This window comes from Apostichopus japonicus, chromosome 6 (genome assembly GCF_037975245.1).
Source record: "Apostichopus japonicus isolate 1M-3 chromosome 6, ASM3797524v1, whole genome shotgun sequence".
NCBI lineage: Eukaryota > Metazoa > Echinodermata > Holothuroidea > Aspidochirotida > Stichopodidae > Apostichopus > Apostichopus japonicus.
This window is the reverse complement of record NC_092566.1, coordinates 15,841,288-15,853,530: the sequence shown is the minus strand read 5'-3', so window position 1 is coordinate 15,853,530 and position 12,243 is coordinate 15,841,288. Positions and strand designations below refer to the sequence as shown.

General features: G+C 37.4%; 1 protein-coding gene across 3 annotated transcripts in view; it reads left to right on the top strand.

Moving 5' to 3' along the window:
• The window catches only part of LOC139969106 (uncharacterized), a 113,864-nt gene that overhangs the window by 93,997 nt on the left and 7,624 nt on the right, over nt 1-12,243 (top strand). The window contains exons 1-5 of one of the 3 annotated variants that reach the window (XM_071973888.1): nt 2,828-3,254; nt 6,708-7,055; nt 7,480-7,611; nt 8,547-8,891; nt 11,318-11,437. In XM_071973888.1, coding sequence (XP_071829989.1) covers nt 3,224-3,254; nt 6,708-7,055; nt 7,480-7,611; nt 8,547-8,891; nt 11,318-11,437 — 976 coding nt within the window. In that variant the 5' untranslated portion in view covers nt 2,828-3,223. Of the gene's footprint in view, nt 1-2,827; nt 3,255-3,356; nt 3,511-6,707; nt 7,056-7,479; nt 7,612-8,546; nt 8,892-11,317; nt 11,438-12,243 lie in introns of those variants that run through there. The other 2 variants (XM_071973887.1, XM_071973886.1) reach the window with 2 other exon arrangements.

The following is a 12,243-nucleotide window of genomic DNA, read 5'->3' as shown; positions in this document are numbered from 1 at the left end:
GGTGCACCATATCAATGTAGAGTTCGTAAATAGTTTTTAAACAAATATCCCTCCCAATAGTACGGCTGGCAGGCCTTACAACCTTCTCTAATTTAATCGAAGAATCCTTTGTAAGCAGCCCGTAAAAACAAATAATACTAAAAGTCAGCACGCTTTGTATCACTGACTGGTAAAAAAGTAAATGAATAGTGTTGTCGACATTAAAATATTTCAGTTTACGTAAAAAGTACAATCGTTGGCAAGCTTTTGATCTAATTGCATCAACCTGGTCTTTGAAGTTAAGTTTACACTCAATGATAGTACCAAGATATTTATAGTGGTGCACCTTTTCGACAATCTCATCATTAACCCTGATTTGAGCATGATCATGTGGCTGTTTTCTGAAGTCAAATACTATCTCCTTAGTTTTTTGCCATTCAATTTTAGGTAGTTTTGGTTGCACCAAGTAACAAAATCCTCGATTTCCTTCTCATACGGAGCAACAACATCGTTGTGCAGGTAACCGGTTATCACTGTATCATCAGCATATTTAATAATAGAACAGACATCGTGTTTACTTCTGCAATCGTTAGTGTATAAGCAGAAAAGGACAGGAGATAGACAGCATCCCTGGGGGGCACCAGTACTAACGGATCGAACATCAGAGCAAATGCCATTTAATTTAACAAACTGTGGTCTGTCTCTTAAATAGTTTAAAATCCACAACAGTAACCTGCAATTTACACCCATAGCTAACAGTTTATTAATTAGTAAGTGCGGCTGAATGGAGTTGAAGGCACTCGAAAAGTCAACAAATGTAGCCCTAACAAAAGAATTTGGAGTTTCCAAGTGTTGAAAAATTTACGCAAAAACAATAGGACTGCGTCATCAACACTTCTATTAGCTCTATATGCAAATTGCATGGGATCTATGGTAACGCCACTCTCATTTAACAAAGTCCTAAGGATAAATTTTTCGAGACATTTCATTACGGTAGAAGTAAGTGCCACTGGACGATAATCATTTAAGGTAATGACTGTACGTGATTTTGGAACTGGGGTGATTGCAGATGTTTTCCAAATAACAGGGATCTCACCAGTATCAATTGTATCTTGAAAAATTTCAGTAAAGATGGGAGCTAACTGGGCAGAGCATAACTTAATTACTTTGTTACTAATACGATCCGGTCCGCTAGCTTTATGTACATTTACCCGAGAAAATAGCGTATGGACCTCGTCAACTGATAAAATAACCCTGTTTAAATCATTGCACTTATCAAATAGAATTGCACGAAGAGAAAGCTGTTCTTCATTAAAATCGATCTCGTCAAATCTACAATAAAACTGATTGAGTTCATTAATGAAGTCCATAGTAGCATGTGCAGTGTCTGACTTTTTCAGTTTATGACCAGTGATGGTGGACATGACTTTCCACGCCGCTCGACTATCGTTGCACTGAAATTTACGTTCAAGTTTCTTTCCATACTGATATTTACACCGTTTGATTTCTCTTTTAATTTCCCTTTGACGAGTTCTCGCTGTTTCGTAATCTTTGTTATGGTAGGCCACGTGTTTCTGTTTCATCAATACCTTCAAATCCTTAGATAACCACGGTTTACTGTTCGGGAATACCCATCTTGTTTTAGTTGGTACAATGGATTCAACACAAAAGTTAATGTATTCACTGACAGCTGTAACCCTATTGTTGGTGTCGTCATCTTGAAACACGCCCCAGTCGGTGCTTTCAAAGCACCCACGCAACGTCTCAGTGACTTCATCCGACCACTCATGGTATGTAGTCTTAATCGGTTTCTTTTGTTTGACCCTCTGTCTGTAAAGTGGAAGTAAGTACATGGTATTGTGATCGGAATTCCCAAGGGGTGAGCAGAGTTTGACCTTGAATTGAGTTTAAACGTTGCCAAAACATTTATCTAGGATAGCATTCCTTCTTGTACATTTGTCAATGTACTGTACAAAGTTAGGATAACTAAAGTCACATTTATTGAACTCTCCCATTATAAGTTGTACAGCCTCAGGATTTGATGTGTTGATATTCTGGATTCTATCAGAAAGGGCTTCAATCGCTCTACTATTATTCGCCTTCGGGTGAACATAAACAACAGTGATGAACAACTGGTTAAATTCCCGGGGAAGGTAAAATGGCCGCAGTCCGACGGTGAGTAATTCAATATCTTCACAGCAGAACTTCTCCTTTACAACGTAATTATTGCACCAGTGATTATTAAATTAAAGACAAACACCACCTCCCTTAGATTTTCCGGAGTTGTGAGAATGATCCGCCCTGATAGGAGTAAAATTATCAATGTCAACTGCACTGTCGGGTATGTTCGGGTTAAGCCACGTCTCAGCACATGACATTGGAGTCGTGGAACTCATGCTTACCTCGCGTTGAGATTAAAAGTTCGTCAATTTTATTCTGAAGGGAACTGACGTTCCCGAGTATAATCGAGGGTAGAGGGGTGTTATGACTTACACGTCTTAAACGAGCTCGTACGCCACCTTTCCTACCTCTTTTACGCTTCTTTATGTCCTTTGGGTAATAGTCGTAATCAAACGGCCTAAGCATCCGCTTAGGCTGTAGCCGTATGAGTTCAGCAGCGCTGTAAGTAGGCCTCGATACAAGGCCAACATCATTAGAAAATGCTCCAGGGAGAGTCAAAAGCACGAAAAAGAACACAACATACACCACTTTGAACATATAACAGCACCTACCACCAAACAAAATATTAAAACGACAAATATCCATGATAAAATGTGAGTTGAACACCGAGTTTTGCTAACAGGATGTCGCCACTGTGCAGCGCCACACCAATACCTTGTCAAAGCTAGCCACTAAATCGCCATTTAATTGAGTGTCAGCTGATTTGATCTCTTTTAATAGTAATAACCCTAACGAGTCCCTATTGCCAAAAATATATATATATTATGTGAAACTGTTTTTTTTTATTCAATTAAACTAACAATTTCAAAAAACGTTAATTCGCGATATGGAAAGTTTTGCTTTCTTTCTAATTTTGTCAATAAAAACTTAATTTCAAGTAATTTATAAATGCCATCCAAAGTCACCGTTTTCGTTCACACTTATTAGTTGTTTCATAAGCATAAAAGGATAACGATGTGTGGCATATGCCTATTAATGCCATTTCAACCCTATCAAGCAATATTTATGATGAAATGGGAGACAGCAGTTACCAGGGGTGTCAGTCTGTCGTGGATAAGGAACTATGATGCTGAGTTCCGTAATCAGAGAAAGAAGTAAGAAGAGCATAAAGTGAACTGTAAATATAACCGTTTGCAAACAAATGTGATAAATGTACGATATGACACAGTGGTATATTTATTGCTGTTCAGGGGACAATTGGCAGTACAAATTCCATGCCTGATTGTTAACCTAGTGGAAAAAATTGGGTATTTGGCATCTCCGTAACATTAAAGATGGAAGTCACTAAAAAATTACATCCAAGTTTTCTTTTGATTTGTGCGATTTTCATAGCAAATATTATTCCCATCGGTGAGTAGCAGTATTCAGTTTTGTGATCTTTAGTTTTTATCTTTTGGATTTTGGATTCGTACATGCCATGTATGTAAATTTGTTGGTTGTTACTGGCATATACATGACTTACATATGAAAACTTTGCTATGCATTCAACAGAACACTGGTATGCTCCTATGAGCTTCCTTCTCAAATGTCTTTTGGCATTATAACAATTCATGTGAATTAAAAAAAAAAATAACGCACGTTAGGTTCAAAAACATTTTCTGTCGAAAAGCATGGTTGAAAGCATCTTGAAAAAAGTATTGGTTGATTTTGAAGCATTATTGATTATTAAACAATATCAACAGTGAAATGGGAACCCACTGACTAATCGTGTATCCTTTAAAGTTATGGTAACGTCTTATGAATGTCACATATGCCAGAGTTGTAAATGTGTGTGTTTCCTTTTTAAGAATTTGTTTAGTGTAATACGTTTACAACAAAATGTAAATAGTTTCACTGATATTGATATGTTTTACTTCGGTTGGTCAATTAAAGCTGTTAATGCAAAATTTAATTTAAATTCATATGTTTATTTTTTCCATCTGTTTCATACTTATACAATTTTCAATTTTCAGAATGGTAAATCTTTGAACCAATTTTATGAAATTCAGAAAGCAGGAAAAATATTAACCGTGTTTTAAAATCCTAACCTTTTCTAAAAAGAAAGCACATTTTTTATACTGATATGAAGATAGTCAGAATCAAACGAAATGTAAATTGAGGGGAACATACCATGGGATATTTCTAAGAGAATACTTTACATTTGTTTTGCATGTAAAGGAATATACGTTCTACATTTGCTTGCACGGTTTTGTTAAAAATGTACACTTAACTTTTTTTCTGTAGAAGATATATTTCTTCAAGGTTAAACTTCTGTTCTAATGGTTGCTTTTATGTAAAACATGTATAGAAGCTCTCTCGTTCGGAATTTATAACAAACGTTTTTCTTTACAGTTTTTGTCTCCAAGACTTAGCTACCGCGGTGTCCATCAACTTATTCTATGTCTACCTAGTTAAGCGGGACGGTAGGCATCCGGTAAACCAAAGTAACTGGTGCCATGTTCTGCAAACACTCTACGAACTGTTGTTTTCCCATCCAAATTAATGCTAATAGCTAACGTTATGTTCGCGGTTGTCGCACACTGTCAGACGAAACTCCTAACGATGAATCGTTTGCTAGCATCTTTTGCTAGCTAATTCGACAAATGTTGACATCCATTAAAGCAGTCAACGTGACATGGCTTACAAATGTGTAATGCAAATGCCTGCATCAGTCGAATGACAACAATTAATGTAGTTATTGTAAGAAGTCTTCCGTAACTCTCTCTCTCGTAACATAATTGAAATGACAGTTCAACTATAGCGTTAATTGTGCGGTATAGAACATGTTCGAACGTCTTGAAATTTACAATTGTTTGTTTGGTTGTATAGGATAGGTAACAAATAAGAGATCCAGGAATTATGAATACGCTAATAATATATCTTTGGCAATGTAACTAAAATTTTAATTAATTTAGGCATTGTAAACGACTACATTTTCCATCTAGGTACAGCTGTACCGATGCCCGCCAAGTTTCTATAGGCATGACAAAAGCCACGTATCAAATTCAAGAGTAACCTTTCAATCTTTGTTTACGACATTCATGTCAATCCATTATTATAAACCCTTCGTTACATTGTTGGTATTGTAAAATAAATGACTTTGTAAAAGATTCTTACTGACTAGTCGTTCTTACCGACATTCCAAAATAAGCAAATTTATTGGTATTATCAGTCTTACATCATGAATTATAACCACTGTATGTTTGCATTGCATCGGCGATAGTGATGAATGTTTAATCGTCCGATCTAATACAAGCTGAAAGCTGCGATGTATCTATTATTTATAGTGTATATGCCAATAAATAACTTCCCAACATGATAGCCTACTTGGTCCAAATCGTTTTGTAATCAGATGTATTCCTTGCAATGGCTATGAAGTGTTCTACTCATACTGTCATATCCAGACAATGTTAGCTTTTAGTAATGTAAATATGGCAATGTGCGATCTTTATTTTGCAGCGTAAACGCGTTAACCATTTGACAGTATGCACGTAAACCTAGCTCAAAGGTTACTGTGCAACAGTGTAATATTAAAGAGGTCAGTTCATCATACATTACCATTAGGTTTCTTTGTGTTAACAAGTGTTTTAGAATATATTATCCCCATCGGCGAGATATGCAGCTCTTACGCACTTCACATTATTGTCTCATTTTTCATTGCAATCAGAAATATATTTTTTTTAAAAACGGGTTAGTGTCAGCATGCATATGATTAGTATGACGAACCTTGTAAAGGATATCAGACGCTCTTAGTTTTTAGATTTACAAATATGACGTATTTTTTATGATAGAAATAAGTTTAACTTGTACAAATGATTAGTAATTTACAAAAACAAAACCAAACATTTACATAGAACGCTCTCTTGAACGTTACTGTTACCAAAATAACCAGCCGATTCACACAGAGATTACAGTAACTACCGTAAATATAAATTTTTGTACCACAGTAATTACTGGATCGTGCTGATAAATCGGTAGCAGGTGCTATTAACTTTACAATAACGACTGAGGATATTTGTAATTCCAACAAATCCCAAACAACTGGATTTGTTGGATTCACACATATCCTCAGTTCTTACTGCAATCCTAATAGCAATGCTACTGAATTATAGCACGATCCAGTCTTTAATGTGGTACAAAACTGTAAGATTTACAGTAGTAACTGTGTTCTCTATGTGTATCGGGTGAAATAATTATGGTTGATTTTCTTTTAAAATTTACGAAAACCTCGCAACGCTAAACAGCCACCATTGTTTTTTTTTAACAAATGGTGTTTGTGATGTCAAACTTGACATGTTAAGTGTAATGTGAATGGAAGAACTGTCATGACTTACGACCATTTTGAAAATAAGTAGTGATTTTCTCATTTAAGTATTCACAGTTTACTTATTAAAATGAGTTTCGGATTGTTCCAATCATGTTTTGAGTACTCAACGAAATTAACAAAAAAGTACACACAAGATTGTAACTATTTTGACGTTACTGCAGTGTGTAGTAAATATTTTGTTAGTAGCTTAGAATGTTCGAATATGAAAAATGTATAAATGATAAATTGTTCATTTGTTCAGGTACTGTATACGTTAGTACTCCTTACAACTTCAAGTCTCAGAACTTTGGGAATGGAGATTATCAGAACAACCTTGTTGAAGAAACGATCTTCATAGGCCCAGAAGGACTCCACCTTCTACTAAACATAATTGAAATCAATACCGAAAGTTGTTGTGACTTTTTGGCGATTGGAGACGGAAACATCATAGGTGGCAGCACTGCAATGAACTTTTCAGGAGGACCGTATATCAACGAACTACGATATTTATCAGAGGGAAACAGTATTTGGATGAGATTTACAACGAATCACGGGACAACCAAGAAAGGTTATAAGGGAATTGTTCAACCTGTTAATATAACATCCGATGGTAAGATCGTTCAAAAGTGTTGTCTCCTTCTCTCTCCATTCTCTCTCCCTCCACCTTTCCCTCCACCTCTCCCTCCACCTCTACCTCTTCCTCCACCTCTTCCCTCCAGCTCTTCCCCATCTCCTTCTCCCTGTCTCCTTTCCCTCTCCCTCCACCTCTCCCCCACCTTTTCCTCCACCTCTCCCTCTACCTCTCCCTCCACCTCTTCCCCCTAGCTCTTCCCCTTCTCCTTCTCCTTCTCCTTCTCCCTCTCTTTTTCCTTGCGCATGTAAAAGTCCCTGTCATTTATTTCGTACGCAACGCATAATTTCGGGGTCGATTGCAGTTCGAATTTTTGAGGGCAAAGTGTGGTTTGGGAGATCAATTTAGTGCCATAAGGTGCCATAATGTTAGACTTTCTTCTTTGTCTTCTTTTTAACTTCAGATTTCGATTGTGGAAATGAGTTCAACTGTCAAAACGGAGCGTGTATACCCACTGCTTCTCGTTGTGACACAGACTCACGAAATCAGCCAATTTGTGCAAATAACAAAGATTTTGAGCTAATGGTGATTTCAGGTATAGTTTTTTCGACGTATTTCCTGCTTTTTGTGTTTACGCAGATTTCATGTTTAAACCTTAAATGATGATATATTTCATATTAAAAATATAGAGGGGAAACAATTGCCGTGTAGAAATGCATTGTCCATAGTGTCTACATTATTGGTAGGTCTCTCACATATGTTGACGATGCATGATGCCGTGTCAGTGAAATGTGCTGGCTGAATGAATTAAGCAGCGTCATTATATTACACCTCTGGCTGGTCGTTACAGTTTTTTTCTTATCATTCTACGTGCTATTGTGCGGTGTATCACAGTGGCTTAAATTGAAAGACGTTTGATCAATATCGATCATATAGTATCCAACCTTGGTGTACAGGAATCTAATGTAGCTCTGAGTTTAAGATAAGTATACCCCTTACAATTGAATCATGTCTAAATTTATTTTCCTTGTTTTTTTATGATATGTTGCGTCCATGTTGTTATTCTGCTGAACACGGAGATACGCTATTCCAAACACTAAATTAAAAAAGAACACCATATAGTAAAATTACCCTAATAACAAATTGAAAGAGTCTATCCCTGATCAAGTAATTTTTGTATTTTGAAACTTTTCATCTATTACACACACTTGTAAAAAGTGCTAGTATGTTATTTTATTCATTTATGTTGCGATACGCAATTTTGTGAAAAACGGTTTAATTGAAAAACAAGTTTAAACATTTTTATTAGTCATTATGAGGCAACAGCCAATGTTCTGAAATATTCATATCCCATAAGTTCTGCAAATGATGTTTAGGAGGGCTTAATGTCATTTTTAATGTAGTTATGTCAGGAATTTTAAATCAATTTGATAAAAGTAAAATATATTCCCAATAACGTCAATGAAAAGTAAGTTTACCTTATGTGAACAACACAAAGATCAGAAGCAGAGGATCCGTTTTTCGTTGTAGATGTTTGGAATGTTACGGCCCGACGTAACATAAATTCATACAATGATGATGATTCTGGAACATATCCATGCAACCTTCATCAAGAGGAGGTTTACATCGCACCCGATGGTCTGCATCTGCTTCTCACCATTGAGTCTTTCAACACTAACTACGGAGACTACCTTAGAGTTGGCAATGGAAATATATCAAACGAAAGAAATGTACTGTACGATCAAGGGACATTTAATCATGAAATACGTGTTTTATCAGAGGAAAACGTTCTGTGGTTAACCTTCACATCGGATAGCAGATATAGTTCTACCGGTTTCAGAGGTTTCGTGGAACCAGTTACCACGACGTTAGATGGTAAGATAAATCATACTTTCCTATTCTTATTTTCTCATAATATCATGCAATTATTTACAAATTATTTCTTCAGAGCCGTAACACCGACTCCTAATACCATATATAAATTCATGGTTCTTGGCACATTGGCTTTCAATGATACCAGCTGGTGAGGCCCAGTCCACATCCGGCGGCTCGAAGCTCCTCTAGCAACAGCATAACCAGCGATAGATGATAATCAAAAAAGATAATCATTTACCATGCAGAACTCAGCTCCTCATATTTCCCGTCAAATATACATAAATTTACATTTTGTTTTCGAGTAACCGTGTTTTCCATTTGATTTTTGCTGACAAAATATGAATGGAAGTGAAACAAAAATCCTGGATCTGTCTAGGTAATGGGCATGATGGGGTATAAGAAATTTACTCAATTATACTTTTGAAATTGTGTCTAAACTATTGTACAATTGCTCCCCCCCCCCCCGCCCGTACTTTATCAATGAATTAGGAAGGGGTGAGATATTACGACTTCCCTATGCATGTTGAAGGTCAAAAAGTGACCCTTCCCTTCTTACTGCAGTTAGTGTGCCCATGTTAAAAAAACGTTCTCGTCTGTTTCATGGTCTGAAAGACATGTGATGTTCGCTCTGGTAACTGTTACGTTGGAGGTATCATTCGAAGCTAATACGGTAAACATATTTTTCAATGGTTGGTGGTCCTGCGCTTGTATTGATTTGTTGATCCTACCCAAGTTACGTTCTCAATCAAGCTTAGGACAGACTGGTAGTTGTTTCAGTGAATTTTGAAGTTTTACTTTGACATGGGGTGGGGGGGGGCTAAACAACCAGTCCAAGTTATCAACATATCACAGTAATTCCCCTCTCTGACATTTTTTCTTGTACTTTAAACTCTCAACGAGGGACCAAGAAATACGTTGCACCTCTCGGAAGTTTGCCCGGACCCTACTGTCGTTTACGAGCAATTCCTCTTTCTGACATATGTGTTGGTGCTTACTAAGAACGGACAAAAACTATCTAAATAATGACACAGCTTCATGTACACTTGCCCCATCCCTGCATTCTTAGCTAATAACAGTGTACACAATCGGAATTAATTTCATTTCGCCTCTTCTGCTGTACTATATAAAAGAAATGACCGTTTGCGGGCTTATTTTGTTAAAACGAGTCACTAATGTCCATCTAAAAACTCTGCTTGGTCTCGCAGTCGATCGATACCACCTTTGGAAAGACTTTGTATGCACTTTGCACTGCAACATACGTCTGAAAGATCTCAATAGGGTTGCCAAGTTGCAGGTGGTTTCATATGCCAACTTCAGGGGATTGCTTGTCAAGTAGCATAGCTGTTGGCCAAATTACCACATAGGGTGCTTATGATGGGGACTTTTCTAGAATTGTCCATTAATAAGAGTTTAGAAAAAATACCTGGTCGGTTAGAACTTCTTTGCGGTTGACCGTAAATGCAGTAATTTATCTGGAGAAAAACCCTCAATCTCAACATGGTCAGTAGCTAGGCCACGGTGGCCGCCACGGGGTACTCGCTTGAGCTGAGTCGTAGACCAGAACCTTAGAGAACGTAACCAAGCAAGACTTGAAGCGAATAGTATTGATAATAAATGTGCAGTCAGTAAACCCAGTAGGCCCCATTACTCTTTAAGGCACATTGCTTATTCATCTAGGTTTCAAGACGGACTCATTCTTTAATCTGTCGTCCAATCCCTCACAGAGAACACTTAAGAGTACCATATCCGGGTATCTAGAACAGTCAAATATCTAAGATGCTCTCGCGTGCTTCCTTGGAGTAATTATAGAGAGTAATGCGAACTCTCCTTCGGGTCCCTTCGTATTTCTACAACGGCACTCTGTTGTTTCTTGCTACACCACTGGATGCCTCACTTCGTTTTGCAAACCGGGCGTTGGTTCAGTTTCTTGGACAGTTAACGATTTATGGAAAACCCGAAGTTTGTTGCCTCTATCTGAATTTATTTTCTGTAATAATTCGTATGGCTCATTTTTTCGTAAATCCTTTTTAATTACCAAATCTATACCGAGCCTCCATACTCGTTATACTGTCGCAAATGGAATGGCTACACCCATAGTGACTTCCACGCTGACCTTTATATTCAAAATGTTCAAAGCCATTTCCGTGTTTACAAAATTTTGAAATGCATGTCAGCGGAATTGTCAAAGATCGGAGATTATGTGTCATTTATCATCATTTCCAACGGGAGTTTTAGCAGGAAACTTGCGGATACCGTTAAGGACAGAACAGTAACAGCAATTGATACCGACATTTTTACTTCTCCGATTTCCAATTTCGAAATTGAATGAAAACGTTTAGACCATTTTATCAAAATCATTGTTTATCTGCCTATATTACTTTTTTTTAAATTTAATTTACAAGTATATTTTCAATATTACCTATTAGAGCTCGATTGTGGAAACGATTTTGACTGTCAAAACGGTGCGTGTATATCACAGAGGTCTGTTTGTGATTATCACGAAAACTGTGCAAATGGGGCTGATCGTGAAAGGGTTATCCTCTCAGGTGAGTCGCTTTTTATGTTTATAGAGCACTATGGCATAGCATCATATGTCACTGAGTTGTACATCGTGTTCGTTTCTAGCTTTCCCAATAGGGAACATTATGTGGTCACTCTTACTGACCTCGCACAACTGTAAGGGGCCCACGGATTGAGAAGTCGGTGAGGACTAACACGGATCGCGAAGTCGGTAATTACTGTTACCGCTAGATTCGTCTAAAGCAGCAGGATACAGACATTTTGTAATCAAAGCCAAAACCAAAGTGAATTAATCAGGTCACACAACCGGAGTCTACACATGCTATGTTCTTCACTACCGCCTTCACTTCCTTTCAACATGGAAACATGTCATACTCTAGTTGATTTTTTTTTTAATTCTGTAAATGAAATCTTGCGAATTGTATTCGAACATAGACATACAACTATAAATATTGTATTTGGATCTTTCTAAGCCTCGTGTGTAACTTTCTTTATAATGCCCGTGCTGCCAGGCCGGTACAATATAAGATGCTTTAATACACCTTCCTCAATATTATAGCAGAGCCTACTTTCAACATACCACACGGGGCCGTGGCCCCAGCCCACTTTGTGTCCCCTAGTGGAGCAATACCCTATTTCTGGTCCTCTGAAGGAAAGATCTTGTTTGAATTTTGACCCTATAATACACCTAATTTATAGTCTAGCTACACGTCAGAATGCACCGTTTGATGCCTTAATTGCCCCACTTTACGGGAGTGGGTTGAGGAGGATAATACATGTCCCAAGACCCCTGACACATTCAACGTTCATTTCAAAATACAACAGAGAAAGT